At 51.8% G+C, this 24,952-nt stretch overlaps 13 protein-coding genes across 19 annotated transcripts in view; 7 read left to right on the forward strand and 6 right to left on the reverse strand.

The window, feature by feature from the left end:
- The first annotated feature begins 868 nt into the window (after positions 1 to 868).
- Positions 869 to 3,859, forward strand: PPTG_16634. Of its 2 annotated transcripts, XM_008914374.1 has the most exons (4): positions 869 to 1,068; positions 1,142 to 1,465; positions 1,545 to 1,614; positions 1,716 to 3,859. In XM_008914374.1, the coding sequence occupies exons 1-4, from the start codon at positions 898 to 900 to the stop codon at positions 3,803 to 3,805; spliced, it is 2,655 nt and encodes an 884-aa protein (XP_008912622.1). In that variant the 5' UTR covers positions 869 to 897; the 3' UTR covers positions 3,806 to 3,859. The 2 variants fall into 2 exon arrangements, with proteins under 2 accessions (XP_008912622.1, XP_008912623.1); XM_008914375.1 differs by having other exon boundaries at positions 869 to 1,465.
- Positions 3,860 to 3,891: 32 nt separating this feature from the next.
- PPTG_16635 (hypothetical protein) lies at positions 3,892 to 7,314 on the forward strand. 5 transcript variants are annotated; one of them, XM_008914377.1, is made up of 8 exons: positions 3,892 to 4,795; positions 4,862 to 4,959; positions 5,016 to 5,072; positions 5,161 to 5,248; positions 5,324 to 6,103; positions 6,166 to 6,768; positions 6,846 to 6,966; positions 7,042 to 7,314. In XM_008914377.1, the coding sequence occupies exons 1-8, from the start codon at positions 4,130 to 4,132 to the stop codon at positions 7,059 to 7,061; spliced, it is 2,433 nt and encodes an 810-aa protein (XP_008912625.1). In that variant the 5' UTR covers positions 3,892 to 4,129; the 3' UTR covers positions 7,062 to 7,314. The 5 variants fall into 5 exon arrangements, with proteins under 5 accessions (XP_008912625.1, XP_008912626.1, XP_008912628.1 ...); XM_008914378.1 differs by having other exon boundaries at positions 6,166 to 6,747; XM_008914380.1 differs by having other exon boundaries at positions 6,166 to 6,966.
- On the reverse strand, positions 7,023 to 8,696 carry PPTG_16636 (hypothetical protein). The gene is made up of 3 exons (XM_008914381.1): positions 8,409 to 8,696; positions 8,267 to 8,337; positions 7,023 to 8,199 (listed from the first exon to the last, which is right to left on the reverse strand). Exons 1-3 carry the CDS (start codon positions 8,635 to 8,637, stop codon positions 7,348 to 7,350), a joined length of 1,152 nt encoding a protein of 383 aa, XP_008912629.1. The 5' UTR covers positions 8,638 to 8,696; the 3' UTR covers positions 7,023 to 7,347.
- An 81-nt stretch (positions 8,697 to 8,777) lies between these two features.
- PPTG_16637 (hypothetical protein) lies at positions 8,778 to 10,964 on the forward strand. The gene has a single exon (XM_008914382.1). The coding sequence runs from the start codon at positions 8,855 to 8,857 to the stop codon at positions 10,871 to 10,873; it is 2,019 nt and encodes a 672-aa protein (XP_008912630.1). The 5' UTR covers positions 8,778 to 8,854; the 3' UTR covers positions 10,874 to 10,964.
- Positions 10,908 to 11,324, reverse strand: PPTG_16638 (hypothetical protein). Its single transcript, XM_008914383.1, has one exon. It carries the CDS (start codon positions 11,264 to 11,266, stop codon positions 11,063 to 11,065), a length of 204 nt encoding a protein of 67 aa, XP_008912631.1. The 5' UTR covers positions 11,267 to 11,324; the 3' UTR covers positions 10,908 to 11,062.
- Positions 11,325 to 11,400: 76 nt separating this feature from the next.
- On the forward strand, positions 11,401 to 13,287 carry PPTG_16639 (hypothetical protein). The gene is made up of 2 exons (XM_008914384.1): positions 11,401 to 11,517; positions 11,637 to 13,287. The coding sequence occupies exons 1-2, from the start codon at positions 11,486 to 11,488 to the stop codon at positions 13,171 to 13,173; spliced, it is 1,569 nt and encodes a 522-aa protein (XP_008912632.1). The 5' UTR covers positions 11,401 to 11,485; the 3' UTR covers positions 13,174 to 13,287.
- PPTG_16640 (hypothetical protein) lies at positions 13,106 to 15,262 on the reverse strand. Its single transcript, XM_008914385.1, has 3 exons — positions 14,333 to 15,262; positions 14,119 to 14,251; positions 13,106 to 14,054 (listed from the first exon to the last, which is right to left on the reverse strand). Exons 1-3 carry the CDS (start codon positions 15,151 to 15,153, stop codon positions 13,365 to 13,367), a joined length of 1,644 nt encoding a protein of 547 aa, XP_008912633.1. The 5' UTR covers positions 15,154 to 15,262; the 3' UTR covers positions 13,106 to 13,364.
- Positions 15,263 to 16,860: 1,598 nt separating this feature from the next.
- PPTG_23961 (hypothetical protein) lies at positions 16,861 to 17,106 on the forward strand (the record flags this gene model as incomplete). The annotated part of the gene is made up of 1 exon (XM_008914386.1): positions 16,861 to 17,106. The coding sequence occupies one exon, from the start codon at positions 16,861 to 16,863 to the stop codon at positions 17,104 to 17,106; it is 246 nt and encodes an 81-aa protein (XP_008912634.1).
- A 440-nt stretch (positions 17,107 to 17,546) lies between these two features.
- PPTG_16641 (hypothetical protein) lies at positions 17,547 to 17,981 on the forward strand (the record flags this gene model as incomplete). Its single annotated transcript, XM_008914387.1, has 1 exon — positions 17,547 to 17,981. The coding sequence occupies one exon, from the start codon at positions 17,547 to 17,549 to the stop codon at positions 17,979 to 17,981; it is 435 nt and encodes a 144-aa protein (XP_008912635.1).
- Positions 17,882 to 19,969, reverse strand: PPTG_16642. Of its 2 annotated transcripts, XM_008914388.1 has the most exons (3): positions 19,680 to 19,969; positions 19,259 to 19,607; positions 17,882 to 19,192 (listed from the first exon to the last, which is right to left on the reverse strand). In XM_008914388.1, exons 1-3 carry the CDS (start codon positions 19,866 to 19,868, stop codon positions 18,099 to 18,101), a joined length of 1,632 nt encoding a protein of 543 aa, XP_008912636.1. In that variant the 5' UTR covers positions 19,869 to 19,969; the 3' UTR covers positions 17,882 to 18,098. The 2 variants fall into 2 exon arrangements, with proteins under 2 accessions (XP_008912636.1, XP_008912637.1); XM_008914389.1 differs by having other exon boundaries at positions 19,259 to 19,969.
- PPTG_16643 (hypothetical protein) lies at positions 19,831 to 23,745 on the forward strand. The gene has a single exon (XM_008914390.1). It carries the CDS (start codon positions 20,668 to 20,670, stop codon positions 21,535 to 21,537), a length of 870 nt encoding a protein of 289 aa, XP_008912638.1. The 5' UTR covers positions 19,831 to 20,667; the 3' UTR covers positions 21,538 to 23,745.
- Positions 21,754 to 23,307, reverse strand: PPTG_16644 (hypothetical protein; the record flags this gene model as incomplete). The annotated part of the gene is made up of 1 exon (XM_008914391.1): positions 21,754 to 23,307. Exon 1 carries the CDS (start codon positions 22,963 to 22,965, stop codon positions 21,754 to 21,756), a length of 1,212 nt encoding a protein of 403 aa, XP_008912639.1. The 5' UTR covers positions 22,966 to 23,307.
- PPTG_16645 (hypothetical protein) overlaps positions 23,401 to 24,952 on the reverse strand; it is a gene marked incomplete at its 5' end in the record, with an annotated part of 2,636 nt that continues 1,084 nt past the window's right edge. Inside the window, 3 exons of the mRNA XM_008914392.1 lie at positions 23,401 to 24,642; positions 24,710 to 24,814; positions 24,876 to 24,928. Of these exons, the coding sequence (XP_008912640.1) occupies positions 23,671 to 24,642; positions 24,710 to 24,814; positions 24,876 to 24,928 (1,130 nt within the window). The 3' untranslated portion in view covers positions 23,401 to 23,670. The remainder of the gene's footprint in view (positions 24,643 to 24,709; positions 24,815 to 24,875; positions 24,929 to 24,952) is intronic.

A 24,952-nucleotide genomic window follows, 5' to 3' on the forward strand; every position in this document is an offset into this window, starting at 1 on the left:
AACCGCGTGCGTGCTCCAAGGACGGCGGGTTCTCCAGGGAAGTCGCCAGCCAAGCGTCGACGCGTAGGCTCTGCCGAATCGGAAGACTCTGAAGACTCCGATGCTTCTGAAGATTCCAAGTAGGTTTGAGTAGTAATGCATTGGTGAATGAACTTCGTGTTTCGTCTTTGAGCTGTACGTTTTGTTTATGAAAGAAGCTTTCAAAAGAGACACCTGTCATCTGTGGGGAGTGGTCTGTTTAAAGAGCTCAATCGCTCACACTTAGTTGATGACAAGCAGTAGCCAGGCCATCCAAGACCTTGCTAGGTCTGATTGACTAGATACGTATATTGTCATCATTGATTGCTCAATGGACGATTTATCTTTACTTGCGCAGAGTATAGCTATATCAGTAGCCTATCTAATGCACGCTTTCTCGAGTTTTAGAGATAAATTTCTCTACAGATCCGTGGCTCTCGCACCAGCCGAATGGTAAGAGGCTTGGTCCATGCAACATAATCGGTCGAGTGGACAACACACCGTTTTTAGCACAGCTGTAACAGCGTGCATAGCTCATATGTAGCTGTAGTTATACCGGCTAGAGACTCCTATGCACGGGTGTATATACAACAAAAGCAACAACCAACCCCTACTGGTACGGACTCTCGCACGTCCCATCCGACTCCGTTCCCCTAGGGTATACTGAAACCCATATAAACGTACCATGTATATACAGCGTAGGCTAGAAAAAGGCAACAAAAATCTTCCGGGTTGAAGGGGTTAAGAATATGGGGTACGAAGTATGAGGTCTCAAATACGGTACTGACCATTTTTTTTTTTCAAAATCAACTGCTAATGTATTGATTTAAAGTGAGCTTATTTTCGACCCTACCCAGGTAAATTCGGTCACCAATAAGCATGACACTAGTGCGAAATGCTGAGATGCAGCGACTGCAGGCGTTTGTCGACGCCAGAAAGCGTAGCATCGAGGCAGCCGAGGATCGTTACGACGTCCAAGCAGCAGTGACCGAACTGCGCGAGCTAGCTGCTCCACTGCACAGTCCCGATCGGTTCCCGTCGTCGTGGAAGGTAGCAACTTATTGGCTCTTGGTGGCTAGATTGATCTAGCACCCTAATTTTGCTATATCCAACGCCGTTGCAGAATTTGTATTTGGAGTATTTCTATCGCGATGTTGCAGCATTCCTATTGCACTTCGTGGCTGTTCACCTGGAGATCTGCTTCACCCAGCAAGACCGGGACCAAGGATTCGACGTCCTCTTTGACCGTGAAGTTGTTCCGTCCAGCAGAGCAATTGGTGCATTAGCATCGAAGCTATCCGCCACCAACACAAGAACAGCTGCAACAAATAGAACAACGGAAGAAGATGCAGGGGCTTCCATTACGCAGTGCGTCCGACTGCTCGAAAAGATTGTTACGACTGGTGGGGTACAGGACATCGTGACTGAAATGCTGATACAGGAACAGGTGAGTGCAGTGCTTGTGGCTGATCGCTATAGGCTGATTGATTCACTATCCCGTGGTATCTTTGATATCCTCATTTTAGCAATCGATCAGTAATGGACAGAGTGTAATCGGTTATCAGGTTCTCATCTCACAGCTCTCATCGCTTCCAGGTACTGTACAGCACTATCATCCACCCACACGGAGGCAACCTGACTAAAGTGGTGTGTTCGCTGAATGCTGTATTCATCTCGTCTATGTGGTTGGCCTGCAGATCTCGTATACAATAGACGTCAACGCGACACCCCTGCAGTATTTCTCCCTCGACGATATTTCCCGATGCTTTGCGATGCCTTATTTCGCGGTCTATCGGAACAAGAATTCCCAGTAGGGCAATCACGCACCTTTCGGGTGTTTGCCGACAAGCTCGTGCGCATTGGTCAAGCACAAGTACTTGTCCAGAGCTGGTTGCGCTCTATCACCACCTCATCCTTGACGATGCATTCCACGCTATTCCAGAGCCTCCCAGAGTCATGTCACGAGCAAATTCTGCTTCATCTTTCGCGTGAAAAGACCCCATCTACTTTGACTGCACAACAAGCGCTGAGTCTCTCCAAGTACAGACTCCTGGCTCAAATTCCTCCGGAGTTGTGTGCCAGCAAGCAGCTCCAGTATGTCGTTGCCCACAAGCTCTTACTTCGGAAGTCCATTGACGATTTCTTCTTCTGGCGAGTGCTGGTTGATGTAATGGTGCAGTACGGCGGCCACCCTTGCCAATCTCCGCTAGCAGCTGTGTTTGATGTGGTGCTTACGCGCTGGAGCCAAAGTGACTTCGCAGTCAACACTGAGTACACCGTCAATGCTGCCGTGTGCTTCTTCCTTCGCTACAGTCTGCAGAAGCTTTCGAAGGATGGTGGTGAGTCATTTATGCAGCAAGACTGGATCACGAAGCTATGCAAAGGAGTCCAAGACCACATGGGCCACTCAATTGAGCGCGTACGAGCGCTAGGTATGCGTGTGGGGGAGAGTCTTTCACACATCATCGCTTCTGAACAGCCATTGGACTTCGGTCTAAAGGATGAAGACCCCGTAGAGATATACGGATGCCCCGTACTGCCTGAAGAGCTCGAGAAAGGGATTGCAAATCTGAATTTAGACGCACAAGAAGAGTCTCTCGAGCAGTCTACGTCTGGAACAAGCGGTGACAAGGAGAAGCGAAGACGACGAAAGAATTCGAAGAAGCGCTTGAACAAACCATTCACACTTGACCCAGATGAGTTGGTGCTCAGTGATGAGGATGAAGCAAATGCCTCAGATAGTGACGCTGAATCCGAATCGAGCTTTGATAGTGCAGATTCAGATTCCGACCTGAGCTTGGAGGCCTATGACTTGGAGGATGACGAGGAAGACTTGACAGCCAAGCGACCTTTGTATCTGAAGGATCTAATTACTAGTCTGTTGGCGGATGATGATCGCGAGAAAACGGAAGTTGCTCTGAACGAGGCTGAAAGTTTGATCCGTCGTCAGCCTCGAGATCTGAAGGACAAAGCACACGAAGTAGTTCGAGCCTTACTGCGACTCGAAGACAAGTACAACACGCCACAGTTCGTCAGCCTCCGCTCGCAAGCTCTGGCGACGGCGTGCACACTGGCACCGACTCAAACGCTGCCGTATCTAACTAGCCAGGCGCTGGAGCGTGAACAATTGCTGCAATCTCGCATCGACGTGCTACAGGCAATGACCTCCGCTGCTCAGGAATTATCTGAAAGAGGTGGCTACCAGCACCCCAAAACCCCTAAGACGCTGCTAAACGAGCAGGTACAGAGCGACTTGAAGACGCGAACAATGCAAAGCCTGAAAACCCGTCGCTGGGGCTACCGACGTGATCCATTGGCCGGTCCAAAGAGGAACGCATTTGCTCCTTACGCATTGCAATTCTTCTCACCGCTGCTGTTCGGATACGTCGACTACGTGCGGAAGCACTCGGCCACTCCAGAGAAAGCTCGAAGCGAAGTGGAGCAGACGTTCCTAGCGCATTTGCTGCACGCTCTTGCGAGCTTCGTAGAGTGCGCGGGCCATGCGCCACAGACGATAGCGATGGCCAAGTGTCTGCTGGAGTTCGCGTGGAGCGAGCGCTCCAGCACCAACGCTGAAGTGCGTCGCCAAGTACTTTTTAGTCTCAGTCGCGTGCTGCTAGTGGTACCGCCAACGCTATTGCGGCAAGAGGTGGGCGAGGCTCTCGCTGAGGTCGCTCCGTGGCTCCGTCAGGTGCAGAACCACGATCCGGACGCTGGTTGTCGCGAAGCGGCGCAGTTACTGAGCTCATTCGCTCCGGTGCCGACGGCCTCGCTCTCGCTAATGTAGACGAGTGAAAAATATCCTTGAAAGGAACCCATTTTGAAGCCATCATCATCTTATCCTTTTCACATGTGTACCACACAATCGTCCTTCGTCGCCCCCTTCTTTTGCTTTTCCGCGATATCAATTTATCGAGAATCAAGCTCAACCTCAAGCTCCCAATACGAAGTGGCAACTATCCACATAGCGAGTAAAGTAAGCATCGGTAGCACGATCTTACCCAGCTAGAGCAAACAGCTTCGCCCCTATATAACGTGAGTCTCTGTATCCCGAGAGCATTCTTTGCGCTTCAACGAGGCAAGGTGACCCGCGCGTGAAGAGACGCAAGAGATGGCGACAGTCGAAGGCTCGCCTGTGAGCTCCGCCAAGCTAACGGAACTGGGAAAGGCGCTGGATCAGACGTCAATATCCAGTGTTAATGGTGTCGTATCGCCCGCTGCCTCTCATGAGGCACCAAGCAATGGGGTGGACATGGACGCCACTGATGTGCCCAGTGCTCCGGCATCCAAGTTGCCAGCCAAGAGCCCCAAGAAGCGCGGACGAACCGACAGCTTGAAGAAGATGTTGCCAGCGCCAGCCTCGCAGCGTCATAAGCAAGTGACGAGCTCTCCACAGTCCTCAATGCAAGGAAGCAGCAGTACGGAGGAGGATTCGGCAGCGTCGCCGTCTGTAGCCTCGTCACAAGATACTGCACCGCCGCAGCCGCAGCAACGGCCACACGCGCAACCTGCCAAATTGATGGTGAAAGATCGGAGAGGCAGCGGCATGGGCGTCCCACGAGCGCATTTGATTCTCAACGCGGTGAAGCAGGCACCGCCAGCGAAGGAAAAATCGAATCCGAGACGATGGTCGAAGCACGAGGACGAGTCGCTGCGGTTGGCGGTTGAGAGGAGTGGAGAGCGCAATTGGAAGGCCATTGCCGACCAGGTACCTGGACGGAACCACACGCAGTGTTTGCAGCGATGGACTAAAGTGCTCAAGCCAGGATTAATCAAGGTAAACATGCGATTTATGGTTGGAAATGAGGGTGTACCAGATCGCTTATTGTTGTGCATGAAATAGGGTCATTGGACACCTGAAGAAGACGCAAAACTGCGGGAATTGGTGGCAGAAGGCAAAAAGAACTGGGGACAAGTAGCCTCGCTCATTCCTGGACGAACGTGAGTTGATTGATTGAAATGCCACGAGGCGCGTGCTAATCGTGTTTGCGACCCAGGTCCAAGCAATGTCGGGAGCGGTGGTGCAATCACCTCGACCCGAACATTAATAAGGGGTGAGTCTGTTACATCTTATCTTCTGCCGGGCTTGGATGGAAACGATACTAACCATCGTCAATTAATTTTTATTTTCACTTTGGTCAGATCGTACACGGAGGATGAAGACAAGATTATTGTTGAGATGCAAGCCAAACTAGGCAATCGCTGGTCCATTATCGCGCAGCAGCTCAAGGTTTGAGTGGGCATTCCTCAATAAAGCAGGGGACATCGGTATCTAACTTCAACGCTTTAACGTTTCGACCTATAGGGCCGAACCGAAGATGCTGTCAAAATTCGCTGGAAATCTCTGATGCGCGGACGACGCGCTGCTTCTAAAGAAGATAAAACACCTACAGCTGCTACTGCATCACCTGCAGCTGCTGTAAGCACAGCGTCGTCTTCTCCGGCAGATGCTGAGCGGCCTCAAGCTAAACCTGCTAAAACCAGCCCAACTCGGCAAAAAGCTCGTGCTCCAGCACCCGCAGATACAAACCAGAACACGATTGTGAAAAGCGAACAGCGAGTGTCATCGGAAAGCAAGCCTGTGATCGATGCGCCTAATTCTGCAATGGGAGCTTCTGTAGGGAACATGCCAACGACTGTATTTGTGAAGAATCAGCCAATGACGCAACCGGATATGGCAGCAGCGATGGCTGCGCCGGGGAATTCGATGCACAATGTGAATGAGTTGGTGGCCGCGTCGATTCACAACTTCCAGATGAGTCAGCGCTTTCATCCGAGCTCAGCAGGACACGCTGGTAATACCATGTATACAGGCAATCCAAACCAATTGGTACCGCCGGGAAACCAGCAACCTCCTGGTGTGTACGGAATGGCTGATGGAGGATTTAACGTGAATATCCAGCAACAAATGCTACTACAACATCCGTCGCAGCAGCATATTCAACAGCAAGTGCCACCAACATACCAGTATCCTCAAGGATACACGATGCAGCAGCAAAATATGGGGGTGATGCCAAACTACGTGGTGCCGACGAATTTTTCGACATCAAATCAAATGCAAATGCAAATGCAGATGCCCATGCCGGTAAGTAAAAGAATGAGATGGTTATGCTTGGACTGTGATCTAACGTAGGTTCGTCATGTCAGGTATCATCTTCAATGCAAACACCGCTGTCGATGCCTCCAACTCCCACGTATTCTTCTCAGGCTATGGCGATGGCAATGGCAAATGCACAGTATCATCAGCACTCGCATCCGCCTCCTCCTGTTCACCAAGGCTTCAGCGGCGCCCCGCTTCACCCGCGTGTTGCATCCTTGGGTACGCCTTCCGGGACATCTACACAGTCTATGATAAACAGCGGGGGTGGTGTCACTGCAAACAGTAACAACAGTTCTAATGGCGCTGGGGTAAATGCCGGCCTTCCTCCTTCTTCAGCTGCGGCAGCCGCTGGAGGAAAGGGACTGAATACACCACGGGAAGAATGGGGTTCTTCACAGACTCCGCGGTCTCAGATGATCATGACAGAAGGCCACGCGTCCGCGTACGAGCTATTCCATCAGCAACGACTTCGACTAATGCTACAGGAGCGCGATAAGCAGGGGATGTCGCTATCTTCTGCTCCCTCTCCGGGCCAAGCACTGCTCACAAAAGAGCTGGAGGCCAACAAGGAGCGACAAGCTCGACAGGCGATCATGCAGAAAGGGTGGAAGAGTGCCGTCGAATCAATGGTCTCTTTCAACAGTGTCAGCGTACGAGCTGGAAATTTTCTCCACGAAACACTTGAAGCAGTCGATCTAATTCTTGTTCACGTGCTATAATTTTGTAGGATTTATCAACTCTGGATGATCAGCAACGGTTTGATGGACTGCTGGAGAAGGTATCATTGTCCACTCTGGACCCAACAGACGACGAGCTGCTTGACCAAACAGTTGACATTATATCGGGAGGTACGTGCTTCAAAGAGCGACTGGGACTGCAAGCGATGAGTGGTTGATGATGTTTGTTTTTTTGAATGACTGCAGATGACACCGTGGATCTATGACAACACAATACGCCTGCTCACTCTAGTATGGACAAGCAACCATGCGAAGAGCAGCCATTCTGCTCGCCTTTTTTATTTGTACATGGCATCGTGTAAGTTAAAGTTATTGAAATTGATTCGACAGCGGGAATCCAGCATCCAAAAACTCCATCATCAAAAGCCTCGTTCAAAACAGGCTTACATTGTCATGCTTGTCCTTCTTTCTGGTAAGATCAAACAGACGCTCAGAACAAAGTTGGTATCAATCTACAACGTCACCTGATGAGTATCAAGGCGGTGGGGTTCTCTATTCGTCGTCTTCGTCCTCGTCGTAATATTCATCGTCGACATCGACCACAGCTACTGGCAGAGCTGTCACGGCATACAATACCAGAGCTGCAATGGCACCGATGATAACGTTACGAGGTCCCTTTTGGAAAGCCTCATCGTGCTCCTCGTCAGCAGCTCGCTCCTCAGCCTCCTTCTTACGCTTCTTCTGGGCAATCTCCGAAGCCAATTCACGACGACTCCAGTCCAAACTGCGGTATGGCTTGAGGAAAGCCACTTGCAGTGGCTGCGAGACCTTCTTCATGAAGGCATTGTCTAACGAAGTAGTGAAGTAATTGGGCTGGTTCTCCGAGTACAATGCCTCTTCACTGAGACTCGTGGGCTGTTCACCAGGAGCACCGAAATACGCGTCCCGGATACGCTCCGCCAGTGTAATAAGCAGTGGCGCATGCTGATGCACAGTGGCCACCAGCTGCGTATTGCCCATAGCGTCAACAACGTGCCCGAACACCGCGACGTCCAGAGCACTCGGTTGATCTCCAAAGAAATAAGGCGTGCCAGCGCTCTCAAGCTTCGTGTTGAGGGCCGTGTAGCAGTCACGAGCGATGACGTAAGCCTGTTCCTTGGTCGAAATGCCGTACATGCGCAGCTTCTCCATCGTGTCCAGGTGCATCTTCTTGGGTAAGAAGAGGTTTAGTGGGAATGGGATATGACGCTTCATGTGCGGCCGTGTGACCTCGCGGTACGTGGCCGAGTCGACCCAGCGGCAATACATCATCACTCGCTGGAGCTTCTCCGATAGCATTGACCGATACGCATACGATTCGCTGCGTTGTTGGTCAGTTAAGAACTCATCGATGTCCTTGTGGAACTGTAGAAATAAAAGAAATACGTTAAAAAAACAGCAGTTAAATGCACAAAAGTCTACGGCCATTTACCGTCTGCAGGTGCATGATAATCTCCTCCTTGGGCAGTAAAAAGTTGCCATCACTGAGCTGCGGCAGTTCACCTGATGATAGTGCAAAGCTCCAGTTAATTACACCGTTTTAAACAAGACTTATTGCCTATTATTCACCATACCTGTGGCCTCGTACGTCGGGTATTTGGAGTTGTGCACGTGCAGTCGAATGCCAGCCACACGCAGATAGGCTTGCACGTCCCAGGCCGGCAGGAACTGGTGCAACACAAGTGCTGAGCCTAGCTCTTTCGAGGTTTTAGGCGTGCTCTCCAGCTCCGTGGCTTCTACCAGATCGTCGTGCAGGCGATCAGCGTCCGGCCCAAGCGGATGGAAGCGGTCCTCCGGGAACATGTTGCCGCACTCAACGCTTGTCCACACGCTAATGACCAGGAGTGTAGGTCAGCTTGGTCTCAGCTAGCACTGTGTAACTTTATGTGACAGAAACATTCGTCTAAGTGCGATTCACGCCACCCAATGACTGCCATTCCATGCAGTCATTCGACGAGGAGCTACGCTAAGCTGAACCAGGTCGCAGTGCTAGGGCGAGGGACTGAGTGAATCGACAACCATGGCGGACAAGGTGCAGATCACGATGGAGAAGATGGTCCCCGAGCTGGAGGATCTGCAGGCTCGCAAAATCTTCTCGGCGGACGAGATCCGCCAGATTGTGGATAAGCGTCGCGGTTTTGAGTACTCACTGCAGCGTATGCCACTGCGCAAGATCGACGCAATGCGTTACATTGAGTATGAACTGAAGCTGGACGCACTGCGAGCGGCGCGAAAGGAGCGTCTAGGCCTTGTCAAGGTCACGCTGGGCGACACGGCCGGTACCAAGCGCGTGCACAACATCTTCGACCGTGTACTATTCAAGCACCGCGGCAGCGTTGAGCTCTGGTTACAGTATGTAGCCTTTTGCAAGAGAGAAGGAAGCAGCCGTGTACTGTCCGCTGTCTTCTCCAGAGCGCTGCAGTCGCACCCGCGCAGCGCCGAACTCTGGATCGAAGCCGCGTCCTATGAATTCGGCGTCAACCTCAACGTGGACTCGGCGCGTGTGCTGATGCAGCGTGCCATTCGTCTCAACAAACACAACCAGAAGCTCTGGCTCGAGTACTTTCGTCTGGAGCTCCTGTACGTGCAGAAGCTGGCAATGCGTCGTCAAGTGCTGCGTTTGGACGAAGAAACGGGGAAGCCTGTGAATGATGATGAATCCACCGTGTTGATTGACGAACTACCGGAAGAAAAAGATGTCGAAGAGGAGATTTCGGAGGAAATGACTGCTAAGATGAACGCTAGAAAGCTTGTGCTGCAGGGTGCGATTGCGAAGATTGTCTACACGAACGCAGTTGCGGTGATTCCGGACGACGTGGCTTTCCGACTTAAGTTTGTGGAGATTCGTGACCTATTCGGCTCACTCACGGCTGCAGAGCTGTCGGAATTTATTTTACAGGACTGTCTGGAGAACTTCCCGAAGAGCGAAGATGTGCACGCTGCTAAGGCGCTGCGTCCTCTGTTGACAGTTGAGAACAGTGCTGCTTCTCATTCTGGAGAGTCGTCGGAGGTGGATAGTGCTGATGTGTCTGAGGCTGAGCGCCAGGCGGAGTTGATGGTCGTACAGAACTTTGAGATTAGCGTCACTCAACTGGACTCTGTCTCCATGAAGGAGCTCTTTGCAGAGTGGATAGTGACTCGTCTGGCTTCTTCGAGTCAAACGGCCTTCCTGCTTGAGTATGCGCGTGCCAAACTGAAAGAATTTGCGTTCTCAGAGGCGAGCGCTTCATCGCCGTCTCTCGCTATCAAGTATGTTGACTTGACTCACCGCACGGACGGTACGAATGATGCACTGATGGTCGTGCGGAAGATCTGCGGCGAGTGTCTGCCACAGTCATCGGAGATGTGGTTGCTGCAGTCCCAGCTCGTGCTTCATGCGGACCATGAAGAAGAGACCACAAGTCGATCGCCTGCTAAGCGTCGTCGCACCTCACATGGCTCGTATTCGAAGACTGCTAGTGTTAACAGCAACCCGTTGGCTGCTGCCATTTCGGTACTGAAGACAGCGTTGACCAAGATTGCTACAGAGGACTATGACGCGCAGTTTGCTGTTCACACCCGCCTCTTACAGCTGCTTATTAGCAACGCCGAGTCTTCAAGCGTCATCGAGAAGGCATTTAAGAACGCTCTTGGCGCTCAGAAGCGCGGCTCCGCACACTGGAGCGCAGTACGTCAGCAGCACGTGACTTGGGCTGCCAGTGCCACTTCTCAGCGCTCGTTGGAACAGGTTCGTGCGCTGTACACCAAGTTCATGGTGGACGAGCAGTTCTTGCCTTCTCACGAGACGTACTCGTTCCTGTTGCTGTGCGTGGACATCGAGACTTCTGCGACGAATGTGAATGTGCCGCAGGTACGTAAGTTGTTCGAGAAACTCGTGGAGCTGTTCGGGTCGACGCACGAGGAGGTCTGGGTGCAGTACGTGCGGTGCCTGTCCGAGCGTTTGGCGCTGTTCGCCGACGCCACGCGCGTGCAGCAGCGCGCACTGCGTGTGTGGAAGGAATCTTCGGCGCTCATGCAGCTTGCCTTTGCTGGCTTGTAGACCGGATTAGTTAGATTTGTACGCAGCAATAGAGCGTTGACAGGGTTGGCCAAATAGACACGTTGCATTCATTCATCAGCTCCTACACAACACAAACAGGTTCCTCGGTCCAACATATTTATTAATGAAGCCATGCATCTAGCCCTGCATCTGCGCAGTCGCTTGCTGGGTCGGTGTGCGTGTGTGTGTTTACCGGGCCTCGAACTGGATGAGACGCTTGGTACGAGCCTTGTACATGATGCGGTAGCCACAGGCACGGCAACGGATTGGGTCGCGAGCCGACAGATAGTTGACGATGCCGCAGTCGCCGCAGATGTACTTGATCTCCGGGTCCTTGATCATGGCTGCGCTGCTGGTGCCGGAGCCGGCCGCGGGAGTTGCTCCACCGTCCATACTCAAATGCTTGCTCGGTTGATAATTTCCAACTGATCGCTGGCTGTCCCTACGACAGGGTTTTAGCCAATGGAAGTGACTGAAAAATTGATTTGCTAAAAAGAAAAGTAGCCATCTATTATTGGTCGAAAACAGGTCATGCTTCCATTGGCCTAGCGCCGCTTCCACCCATTCGCACTTCGACCGCCGTAGCTGCTCACCTGCGGCGCCGACGTCACCATGAGCACCATGACGAGCCAAATGCCTACCATGTAAGCGTCTTCACCTGCTGAATTGCACTTTTTTGAGCTGTGCAAATATCAACGCATGCGTGTCAATGCTTGTCAATGTCATGACCATCTCACTGACCTGCTCCATGTGTCACTTGCAGTTTGTGTTGCATGTGCGCGACGCCCATCGTGGCAAACGCTGCCAACACGTGCGTGAGCTGCCTAAAGTCACAGGTGGACGTAACCGAGGGTATCCCCAAGGAAGTGATCATCCACCAATGTCGTGGCTGCATGCGCTGGTCGCGTCCGCCTTGGGTGGCGGCCGAGCTCGAGTCCCGCGAACTTCTGGCCATGTGCCTCAAGAAAATCAACAACCTTAACCGCGTGAAGCTTATTGATGCCAACTGGATCTGGACGGAGCCGCACTCGCGTCGTCTTAAACTCAAGCTCACAGTGCAGAAGGAGGTCATGAGCAAGATGATCATGCAACAATCTTTTGTTGTCACCTTCGTGGTGCGCAACCAGCAGTGTGATGCCTGTCAGGCCTCGTTCGCCAACCAGTCCTGGCGCGCTGTGGTGCAGGTGCGTCAGCGCGTGGACCATAAGCGCACGTTCTTCTTCCTGGAGCAGCTTATTCTCAAGCACCGCGCCCACGAGAAGACCACGAACATCGAGTCCCACCCGGACGGTGTCGATTTCTTCTTTTCGGAGCGCAACCATGCACTGCGTTTCGTGGATTTCTTGCAGGAATCCGTCCCCATGAAGGTCAAGACAGCGAAAAAGCTCATTTCAGCTGATAACCACAGCAACACACACAACTACAAGTTCACGTATGCTGTGGAGATCGCTCCGGTGTGCAAGGACGACTTGGTGTTGCTGCCAGTGAAGCTAGCTCGCATGCTAGGCAACATGTCTTGTCTGTGTCTCGTGCAGTCCGTCACCTCTTCGATTCACGTTGTCGACCCGTTCACCACTCAAGTGGCCGAGATCGATTCCGAAAAATACTGGCGCTATCCTTTCCGTGCGTTGCGATCGATTAAGGCCATGACGGACTTCACAGTTCTGGACTCGAACCCGATGGCGATTCCTTCGGGTGGAGGCCGCGCGATCCGCGTGACTCGCAAGACCCGATTGGCTGATATGGAGGTGGTTCGTGACGCTGATTTCGGCGTCAACGACACTCGATTCCGTACTGTGAGCCACCTCGGCATGCTCCTGCACGTCGGGGACTCTGCTCGCGGCTACGATCTGACGTCTGCTGTGTTTAATGACGCTGATCTGGTGCCGCTTGTGCAGTCGGGTATGACTCTGCCCGATGTGGTGCTCGTGAAGAAGATGTTCCCGCGTCGGATTCAGAAACGTGCACGCAACTGGAAGCTCAAGAAAATGGAGGGTGTGGAGCAGGCAGGTCCCGTTCGCAAGACCGATCTGTCCAAGGAAGAACAGGACTATGAGCAGTTCCTGGACGAACTGGAGGAGGATAAGGAACTGCGCTCTCAGATCAACCTGTACAAGGATGACACCAAGCCGGCTAAGCCTGCTGACGACGACGCAATGGAAGAGGACGATGTTGGCGCTCCGGCTGTGGAGCTGCACGAGCTGCTTGACGATCTGGCCATGAAGGAAGACGAACCTACGCAGATTCTGTCCGAGACCGAGGCTAACCAGACTTCAGCGTGGGAGCTGGAGGAACTGTAAATGCCATGTCATTCCCCCGTAACTAGATTTCCTTTTGATAACACAGTTTGCTTGATTTGATCAGCTGTCCTCTTCAACTTGTTTCATCGAAAGGCTCTTTAAATTGAACAGGCGTCATAGAAACCTTTTGGATCTGTGCAAATTTATTCGTTATCTGCTAGGACAGACCTCCAGTCACAACGCAAAACGCTTTAGGTAGATTCCGGGATCGTCCAGTTGGCAGGCACGGGACCAACGTCGTTGATAATCTCACGGTGGCACGACCACACGAGCTTGATAGCCTCCGGCGTGCCGATACCTCCAGCACACGGGTCACCGGCCGGGCCGAACCAGTGGTTCTGGGGAGCACCCGTGGTTCTGGCACGGATACCGCTGTAGGTCGTGCCGTTAACGGTAGCCGATAGCACTTCGTTCGTGAACTCCTGGTCGTTCGAGACTACAGCAGCAGTCAAGTGAGCTTCCATGCGCTCCAGAGCGTCTAGTACCTCCGGCAGCTCTTTGTCGTCGTACTCAGTCAGGATCTGGAAGGGACCGAAGATCTCCGTGGTCACAAGCTCAAAGTTCTCGGGCTTGACGAACTCCTTGAGCGGCACAAAGATTGCAGTGGGCTTCACAGCTCCATACTTCTCCGGAATCGTGTGGTTCTCCAGCTCCTCAGCGCCAAACGCAACACGAGCACCGGGAATCTTCAGCAGAGCGGCAGCATGGTCAAGCATACGCTTCGTGGTGACCGTGAGCACAGGGCCAATGGTCAGATCCGAGAGCTTTCGTCGAGCAGCGAGTTCCGCCAGCTTCTTCTCCAGGCCAGCCTTGGTCCAGTTCTTGTGCATGAAGAGAACGGACTGCGCCGAGCACTTCTGACCAGAGCAAGCGTACGCATCCTGTAAAAAGCACAAAATACTCGTTAAAAAACGTATTAAACCCTCGCAAACAAGCACAACATACCTGGTCGGAAGTCCAGGCAACGTAGTCGAAGTCGCGGACATCAGGGCCAAGCACCTTCCAGTCAAAACCAGCATCTTCAAGCTTGATACGGCCACTCAGGTCCTTGGCGAGCTTCTCAGCAACCGCCTGCGAGCTGCAAATCATCAACACAGTGCAGACATCTGGGTCAGCTATCATTCACTCGAAAAAAAAGTCGGAACAATCACAAACGTACCCTGTGAACAGCGTGTTACGAGGCTTGACCTGCATCAGCAGGTCGTTCATCACAGCACCGTCAGAGTTGATGAAGTCCACGTCAGTCATGGGCATTCCGCACTCGTGCAGCATGCGCAGAGTCTCCTGCATGACGATGGACACCTTGGAGTCCACCTTGAGCAGCACCTTGTTGCCCATGTACAGAGCTCCCATCATCTGCAGCACGGGGATCTCAATGGGGAAGTTGAAGGGCGTGATAAGCGCCACAGGACCGTAAGGCCAGCGGTGGCCATTGCTAGTCTGGCCCTGGTGGTCGCCCGGCACGCCGAATGAGCGAGCCAGAAAGCGCACCTGGTCGCCGGAGAAGTTCTCGAGAAACTTACCCGTGACCCTGACCTCGTTGCGGGCCTGGAAGTAGCTCTTGGGCGACGTGCGCTGCACCAGCTTGGCAAAGTAGTCGGCCACCTTCTCCTCGCGGAGCATGGCACCGGCCTTGGCGCTCACTTCGCCGTACATGACGTAACGCTCCACGTTCTTAAGAGGGTTGTGCAAACCGTGCTTGGGGCAGCTGGTCATGCTCTCCACAAAGGGAGCGAGCTCGTCCTTCTGCGTAAGAGGCATGGTCATGAAGGCCTCGCCGTTCAGAGGGTCCACAATCGTCTCCGTCTTGGCAGTTTTGGTCCACTTGCCGTTCACCAGGTTGAAGCCGTCCGTGGGGTTGGCGCCGCTGAAGTTCGGGTCAACAGTAGCGAACGACGGCAGCGACGACATGGCGCGGGCGCCTAGCGCTCGGCGCGATGTGAGAGCGGTGGCAGCACGCAGGGAGCTGGAGCGCAGCATCTCGAATATCTTCTGTCTGTCGACGAGACCTGTGGGCTTCGAAGCGAATTCCAATATATGACGTTGGGACTGCGAGCCGCTGGGTCCCAGCAGTTCAACTTCAGCGACGTCACTGTGTCGAATGTAAAACAGAGTGAATCATAGTTTAGGAGTTATGGATTGTTAAAGTGAAACTTTCTTGTAAGAACGCGAGGAAGTTTGTCAATTGAGTATTAAGTCGAACATTCTAAGTTGTTTTAGAGGTTGATTAGACGTGGGCCACACACTTCGCGTGCACCACACCATGTTTAGACGAGTGCAACTTCAACAGAAAAAGTCCCCCAAAGCAGGCCGAATGGCGAGCGCGCGCTCCACGTCAGCCGATGCGATAGGAATGGCCAGGGGAAGCTTTGGACTGGATCTGCTTCTGCTGTTATTGTGTGTGGTGGTTGTCTGAGTGACTGAAGTATTTTACCACACACGAAATCGCATTTTCTTCAGTTTTGCTGGCGTTGAAGTTGATTTGAAGCTGGGCTGGCTGACCGTGTCGGTAAAACGTGACATTGCCGTCGGTGGAAAAATATTTTGGTGCGATTACATTGGCGATTGTCCTCGGTGAGGCAATAACTCCTTTTTGCTCTACTCACCTAGTCGTAGTTGTTGCGAGCAACTTGATGGTATCGTGGAGTATTTGGCACGTGCACCGTGACCGCCGTGGCGGCGTGATGTTGATAGACCGCTGAAACTGCAATGAGGAAGGAAGGCGGCGGGCGAGCTAGCTACTGGAGGTTGGATGCTGATAGTACACCATACCCGTGGAAATGGTAAGTTCATCACACCCAGAGCATGAGTTTTCGTAGTATACTTTTGATGTTCTTATGTGCGAGCATCCCCAGAAATGCGTTTAGAGCGGCCTTAAAGGATGGAGAAATGGAGGGGGCTGCAGTCAGTATCCGGTCTTGCTGACTCAGAAATGCTGACTCAAGCATTCAAAGTCTTTGAATCAAAGATCAAAAGATCAAAGAGTACGTGCAGCAGATCAAAGCTACTTGTACCTCATTACCACTCCTGCCTCGTAGCGATGCTGCGTGAAGCTACAAACTGCAAGTTACATCCTGCAACTGATCGCAGGAGGTACTGGTGACTTGGGACACGGTTTGTACAACAACGCGTAGCAAGTTTTGCGGTACCGGTAGCTGCGTGATGCTTTTTCTCTCTTTGCCACATTTATCCACGCGAGCAGGTCCTGTTGTAACTTACAACTTGTAAGCTGCATGGATCTTAGCTGATGCTCACTTTTTCTTGCAGCGGTTCATAAACTCCTCGTTTTCCGCTGATTTTACCGCTGGTGACGATCTCGGCAATGAAAGAAGTGGTTGGTGTGGTCGTCAGACCCCATACCTTACGCGTTGACCCCGCTAGCCCTTCTGGAATTCCATCGCTTGGATGGCAAAGGCGGCCTAGCTGACGGCTATCCTTTGCTGATTGCGCCAAGAAAGTATCGTCGCTGAGCACTCTCGGAACTGGCCCCGTGCCGCAAACCGACAAACGCGATTGATATCCTCCATTCTACCTCGCCGAAATCCCGAGCAGACGCCCAACTTTGGCGCTCCGCCGAAAGGGTTTGCATCCATAGATCCGCCAGTGCGACAATTACGCCTTCGCTACATGCCGCCGCCAAGTCTGCTACACTGACCGTGAATTGCTAAGCATAACGCACTGACCGTTATGGTGTCGCTCCGTCCGATCACCCTCGAAGGGGTGCCGCAAGCTCCAAAGTCTGACCACCCATGCGCTCGCCTGTCTTCCCCGCATGTCGTTGTTGCTGGCGCCACAAGCGAGCTGCTTAGCCGCTCCACGATGCGTGAACAGCGACCAGATCGCAGTCTGCCTCGATCGTTTCTCGATCGAGTGCGCGAGGATGTCCCAAGATGCAGCGTCGTCAGTGATGTACACACGATCTTATCCAGGTAACGGCAGACGCTTGCTTTAATACACGCCAACGACAGTTGAGCTGGTGGTTCCTTCCAAACAACTGCGCCGACGACACGACAGTATCAAGCGTTTCCTTGGTTTCACCATGGGACTGGACTTCATTCTATCAACTGCCACACTAGACTCATTGCTCGTCGACTTAAAAAGCGATTCAGAGACCATTAGTGCTTTTGCAACCCAGCGAACAAGTCGACATTCAACAAAGTGCTCTCTATCTAGCAGATCAGTTCGCAATCGTCCATCAGCAACGCAGCCATCATGATCACCACCTGCGAAATCAACCCGTTTAAAGCCAAGATGTTGCAGGCCAAGGTGACTCAAACTGTTTCAAGCGTCCCTGATATCAACGACTACGACAGCATCGAAATGGATGAGGAGAGCAGAAAGGAGCTGGTGCGGCGGGGAGCAGTTGGTCGGCGATGCGCCGTCGTGGTGCTTCCAGCAGACATCGTCGCTGCCATTGCAGAGATCTCGGAGCTCAAGTGGTGAGCAACGCAGTGTTCATACACTTCGCGCGTCCCCGACCCACCCCAATGCATTTATGCAACCAGAGGACAACGCCTGTATATTCTCGCGCTGCTATAGTATTTATCTCCACCGAAAACAATCCAATTACATCAACTCCCAGCAGAGTGAACAGTCCGTCCCATGAAAGAGCCCCAACAGAAGTCACTCCGTCTTCACGTAACAACTCAAGCTGTCAAGCTGAAGAAATTCATCGAAGCTCGTCCAAACATGGAGTGGTGCATTCGGGCACGTCTAATCAACATCTCAAAAGATATAGAATGTTCAAATTGATATCTCGACGGGTTCTCTTAAATGCTTTGATTAAGCTGTTTTTTCTCTCACAATAAATGTACTCTTGATTTAATTCATCCGCAAGAATCTACAAGAATCTACAAACACTCTCGTCTCACTTCAACGACCACCACTCTGCTTCAACAACAGCAAAAAAACCAAACTCTGATTCGTTACTGCAAGCAGATATGTACAACCCCTGTTTGGGCTGCCAAGGCCGTTGCATTCAGCTCTTCTTGCTGCTTCTTGTCCCACATGAGCGAACTGCGAGGATCAGTGCGCGCCGTGCGGCGTTTATGGAGCGCACGCAGCTCATTGGTATCCCCGCTCAGCACCGTTACGAGGCACGAGTGCTCAGGCAAGTTGCTCTTGATCTTCTGCATATACGCCACAATCTCTGACCGCTTCACCCCACGAACTCGAGCCCAGGTAAGATGCGGCGGAAATCCTGTCGTCAGTTGATGCACGACTGTCTGCACCACCTCGCTAGGATCTTCATGCGGAATGATACAGGCCACACCGCCACTGAGCGACCGGCAGGCACGCTGTGAGTCAACAATTAGGACCGATTTCTTGGCTCGAGCCATCTCGTTAACCACTTTCTTCTGCTTGTACTCGTGCTCGATGCTCGGAAACGTAGGCCCGTGTTTGATCTTAAGTTGCGCCAGCTGCAATGTAGCTATTGCGTCTTCCACACTGCAATGACCGTCTGTGCCAGTCTGGATGGCACGATTGAGGTATTGACTCGCCAAAAAGCGCAACGCACTGCGGAACGGAGGCCCTTTAGGGTGCGGATACATGCATACAGTATCGATCACGCGACGGTGCAGCATTCGAAGCGCTTGTAGATCATTCTCGATTGAGTGACCCACCAGAATCGTTTCTGCAGGCACAAGAGCCAGGAATTTCTCTTGGATGTCTGCTAACCGCATGGTCGTGGCCTCCATGATCTCACATGTGATGCCGGAGTATTGTGTACAGTAATCCACGATGGGATTCTTTGGACGGACATACTCGTCCAGAAGCACCTTCTCGCTAGCATCTACCAACGTGACGCGAGTGAGCTCGACGCCTTTTGTGGTTCGACACATCTCGCAGTCAATCGCAAGCAAGAGCTGCTCGGCTGATCGCGTCTCACCGTCCGGCAAAGGTTTTGTAGAGATAAACTCAGCTGCTGCCTTTGTGTCTTCGAACGGAATTGATGGCAGATGCATCTTCAGCTCCTCCGGTGACAGGACGTAGAACTCAGCGCTTGGTTTGGACGTCTCTGTGAAGAATAACAACATTAAAACATCAGAAACCAAGCTAGAATATGTATTGAACTAACACGTACCGCCGGAGCTCTTTTTGAACTTTTTGATCTTCTTCTTGATTGCCTTCTTGGCCGCGTGTTTCTCTTTTTCAATGTCGTGCTTGGACACGGGAATCTTAAGAAGCGTGGCGTCGCATCGAGGAATACTATCACCTTCAGACAACCGACTGCGAAACTGATAATCGCCTTCTAACCCTTTCAGCAATGGCAATTCCTCCGCAACTGCGATACCATTCGCAGCATCCTCTAAGGGCGCTTCTTGTTGCTGTGGTCGAAAATCGACCACTTCTTCGCACACGAAGAGCACTGTGTGCTTCAGATCCGTCTGGATACTACCCAGCAAATGGTCCATCAACGCATCGCGAATATCCTGTAAAAAACCATACCACTAGCAAAATAAAAAAATAAAACACTAATCGAGGAACAGCTAGATGGCACGAACTGCGAGTGGGACGTAGCTCCTGGCCACCAGGTCCTCCAGACTGCTGCGAAGCAGACTGTCAGCCACTTCCTCGATGCTTCGCTTGCTCCCACATGACACCGCCGCGGGATCTTCAGGCGCAGCAGCAGCAGGCAGTGGCGACGCTGTTCCAGCCATTTTCAAGTTGAAATATGTTTCGCCAAAGTCCATTGTGATTGGTTGAAATTGATTGCAACTTCGCACGCCATACAAATCTCGTCACAACTGGAAGTGACGAGTTCATTGCGAGGTCGAGTCCACGATTCGTGCGAGGAAGCGTGGGGCGTCCTTTATGGCATCGTGAGTGCTGTAGAGGAGTGAAAGGTACTTGGATGTTGCTCGGCACGTGGCAATGGCGAAGGCGGTGTGGTCTCGGTCGCCGGTTGGTTTTGGCGAGCCAACTGCGTGGGGTAATGGCGCTTTAACGTCCCTCGGAATCTTGATGGGAAGATTCAAGGCACTACCTTCTCATTGTAAGGGGGGACGGACAGAGATAACACTTGCTTCTGAGTTTGCGACGGGTGGGGCGGCTTTAGCTACCCTGCGTGGCTGCTTGGTGCAAGAGAGCCTTGCAAGGTCGTGAAGGTGGAGGATTGACCTTCGTGCTCAAAGGGGGTTCACACAGATAGCAGTCTCTCGGCTTTCGTGCTTGCCACAAAGGAAGAGAGAGGGTCTTGTTGACAGAAGACCTAGTTGCTATCATTGCATTTATCCATTTACGTGTCATTATCCCCGCGACTCTGCTCTTCGGAGCGCTGTGCCATTTGTCCCTCGTCGCCTTGTTGCCTAACAATTATCCAGTGCCCACCTCACTAGCTTTGTGCTTTCTCACGTGGCATGAGCTACCTAAAATCTTTAGTAATCCGATCCAGTGCATTCATGTTCGTCTACAGAAGTACATTACGTAGCCGTGGCTACACTTCTTGTTTTTCATCCAATCGAATCATATTAACAATATCACTCGTCAACAATGCGGTTCCGCGGGACGTTGGCCAAGGACGCGCTGGCTGTGCTGCTGGACGTGGCACAATCCTTCGCTCGCCTGGGCTCACAGAGCAGCGCTAAGACTAACTGCGTGTTCACGTTAACCCCCGAAACGCTGTCGATCGCTCTCAAGAGTGGCGGCGCCGAAGAGCTCCAGAGCTTTGCCCGACTACAGACCGCGCGCCTCTTTCACGACGTCGTGGTCCAGTCCCGAGCCGAGAACCACATCGGATTCTTATGCGATGTACGCCACTTCCAGCAGGCTCTGACCTCAGGCAAAGATGCCAGCGCCGTCATGTTGCGGCTGCTCAAGCGAGACGGCAACAACTATCTGTGTCTCAGGACTCGCGCTGTAGATATCGACATTGTGCAGAGCATCCCTATCGAGGTACTGGCCATGAGCACTGTGGAGCACTACAGAGAGCCCAGTGTACCGGCCCCACAGATCGCTATCGAGATGCCGCCACTGCGCGCGTTGCGTAGCATCGTGGACAGACTCAAGGTCATGCACAAGACAATGACGGTGGAGGCTAGCAAGACAGGGACGCTCATTCTTCGCATCGATACACACCCACTCACACTACAAACGCTGTTCGCACACTTGCGGTATCGAGACGATTTGATCGATGAAGATGAGGAGGACGAGGAGGAAGAAGAAAGACGCAGACAACAACGCTCCTCCAGTGTTACAGTTGATAGCAAAATGCTGAGCAAGGCGATTTTAGTGGATGGACAGTCAACGGACTCGGTCTTGTGCTGTATCACTGAAAATAGGGCCATGGTGCTGCACTCGATTCTCGTGGACTCGTTCGGATCGTTCACTTGCTACATTCCCGTACTCACACCCGATCTTTGATTAAAATTTACGAATTATTTACGCGTTAAAGACAGAGATTTCGAGTCGCTGGTACTTGCATTTCTGACTGAACAAGCTAACGTTGGGCATCATGTGATTGTCACGTGGGTTATTGGCACTTTGGTGATGACTATTCTGTGGTAAATCTCGACAAGCTGATGGAACTAAGGTTACTATTACTCAAAAGATACCTACGTAGTTGGCTACGCCAACATTTCAGCGATTGGAACGGATTCTACGACCAGCAGCGAAGATAATAGCCAGCCATGACGCACACACCACACCGATGCATGTATACGCTGCTGTTGTTCCGATACCAAGCTGTGCGGATGCCACAGTCGTTTCAGTTGAGGACGAAGAAGCTGATGATGGAGCTAGCGCTTCACTTGCTCCTGCATCAGTCTGATCCTCGTGATCTTGGCTGCTGACATGGCTATTGGACGCAGAATCGGACAAGGAACTGCTAGACGACACTGAGCTCTCGCTTGAGGTAGTAGTCCCACCTGAGGCAGCCGAAGATTCTGCTTGCTGAACCAAGAACGATAAATGGGGCTCCACGAACGATCCTAGTACCCCTCGATTGGCTACACTGTCAGTGTACGATGAATGCTCCACATTATCCTCCACTGTATCGTCACCGATCGCGTTCGTGTGAATTCCAATGATATATGTATCCATATTTGTGGATCGGATCAGCATAGGCGACCCCGCTGAACGCTCCCCAGACACATCACATTCATGGTGTAGCATGTAATCTGGACCGCCAAACTCACTGGGGAAGTGGATCTTGCATAGTTGGAAACATTCACTCGATTCCTCATTACACTTGTAGCCAACTAGTTGGACGTTCATGGGATCGTCTTCAGCAAAAGTGTTCGCTGTCGGCAGCTTGAGAGCGTTTGAGGCTCCTAGCTCAGTATCTAACTCAAGCAGCACGTATGTATTGTTCGTCCACTTGATCCAGAAATCTGACTGCTTGTGTACTCGACTGACTGCTGCAGTTTTCGTCTCTGTGGATTGAGGTAAAGTAAAGGAGGAGCTCTGCAAGCTTTCGATCACTTCACCGTCCGAGTCCAGGACACATTCTGCTGCTGTCAGCACAATGTTCGAAGCGACTAGCGTAGCTGTACATGTGACATCATTCCACTGTAGCAATCCTACAGCGCTGTATGGATAGGTAGTTGGGTCGGTTACTTGTTGTCGATCATCAGTGCCGAAGATACTAAGCTTGCGTGCTGTTTGTTGGGGATCATTATCGGTATCACTTTGAAGCGGCAATTGACGGAGATGCTTTTGAATTGTCGATACGCCTACGTCGTTGTCGCCGTGAACCACGATACACGAAAGAATGCACGCCATTAACCAGATCGATACCATACGCCGAGTCTGCCATCGTCGTTCGAGCCCAAGACGGAGAAAAGAGCTCATACTACGACGTGCTGTCGTCGTGGAGGAAACGTGAATGGATCAATCAGCCTCTCGCTAACTCACGAGTCGTTCTTGCCACTTCGCAAAGCAACAATAGCATAGCGCGTCGTTTCCGCAAATAGCAAGAGCGTCTGCTAGTGGCAAGCGTCGGCAAAGTTCGTTGTCAAGTTTTTCTTCCGTAGTTTTCGGTTCTTGAGCGTTCCAACAGCAGTTACAACAACAACACTGGACGAGTGTACAGCCTCAAACTTAACTTCTTTGTCGCAATATGCTCTTCAGCCACCTAAATCACCGACTTCATCATCGCAAAGTGATCCATAACGAGAAGCCAAACGGCGAAGGTTGCGTGGATTTAAGTCGCTTTGAGTCCTGTGCAATAATTGAGATAAAAGCGGCAAGAGATCGATAAAAGACCAGACAAGTCGCGCAACGTATTGGGTGCGTCATGTTAACGTGCTTACCACTCCGCGCACAGTTAGTTGTTTGTATTGCGATCAAGAGCAAGTCTTACGTTGCAGACTGCCCCTGGAATGCGTTCTCTTTGACCTGCTACGTAGAGTTCATGACGTAAATTGTTTTCCATTAAGCGCATTGGTGGCCAGTTGCAGCCTCCTCTTGAAGTGGTGAAAACGGGGAATTAGACTGCCAACAACAAGAACCAGCGACAACGCACTTAAAAACCTGTATCTGTACGCAATCTCGCTCCTACTTGTGTGCAAACATGTCTCGGAAAACCGCCTCGTACACCTTGATACCGTGTAGGAACGTATCCTTGTGCAGGTATTCATTATGCTCATGTAGCAGGATCTCCGTCCTCTTCATCGGCGAGAAGCCAATTGCTTGTACGCCAGCCTTGCGGAGATAGCGACTGTCAGTAGCAGCAGGGAAGATCTCCGTCTCAATCTCTTCACCGATACGTTCACAAGATTTCAGAAAAAGTTGCCACCACACATTGCCAGTATCCAACGACGTAACGTAGTGTTCATGCATTGGCTTCGTCCAGGACGCAAATTCCCACGAGACTCCTTCCGCTGCACACCATTCATCCAGTTTCTCCCCCATTGCACTAATGTCCATTTCAGGAGAAATGCGAATATCAAAGCCAGCAATTGCATTCGTAGGGATCACATTGAGAGCATGAGTCTTGCCGCCATCCTGAGAAACGCCACTCTGCAACGCCGTGATGTTGATACTCGTCACATCTCCAAGTTTCTTCTTCTTCATGTCCCCATGCTTGCAACCAGCGTCAGCATTAAGGATCTTCTCCTGTTCTTCTCGAAAAGCTAGAGCCTTGTTGCAAATGTCGATGATCTTCGATGTAGCCGTGTCTTTAATGAATCGGCTACCATGGCCAGTAGGTCCTTCAGCCTTTACGTACACCCACCACTGCGCTCGTTCACCGTAAAAAACAGTATACGCATCCCCCGGGTTTGCGAGACCCTCGTCGAATGCAAATGCAACAGGTTGAATCGCCTTAAACTGCTCCGTTTCAATGAATGTCCCCATTCCTTGCGCACCTCCAGGCTCTTCATCTGGCACGAACAGTAAGTAAATGTTTCGTTTGGGTGTGAAACCCGATGTCTTGAGGGCGTGGACAGCTTCAACGTATTGGATGCACACGCTCTTCATGTCTTGAGCCCCACGGCCGTAGATGCGGCCATCATGTAGGATCTTAGCCTAACCAGATACATCAGTCAATTTGCTGAACTCGTATGCAGGAAAGGTCAAGAGTGTATCGTCCCACCTCGAAAGGATCGTAGGTCCAGTGCTCGGGGATCGCAGGCACAACGTCGTAATGCGAGTTGAGGATAATACCAGGGAGTGTCGGATCTTCCCCCTTCCACGTTGCCTACGCAGCACAGCACGTTAGACCAAGTAGATTTAACCAAGTTGATTGTCAAGTTGCGTACCAGAACCACGGGCTTGTTCTTAACGGGAGAAAACACTTGCACCGATATCCCCACTACGGTGGCAAGACAATAAGTAT

The sequence above is a fragment of the Phytophthora parasitica genome (genome assembly GCF_000247585.1).
Source record: "Phytophthora parasitica INRA-310 unplaced genomic scaffold supercont2.60, whole genome shotgun sequence".
Classification (NCBI taxonomy): Eukaryota; Oomycota; class Peronosporomycetes; order Peronosporales; family Peronosporaceae; genus Phytophthora; species Phytophthora nicotianae.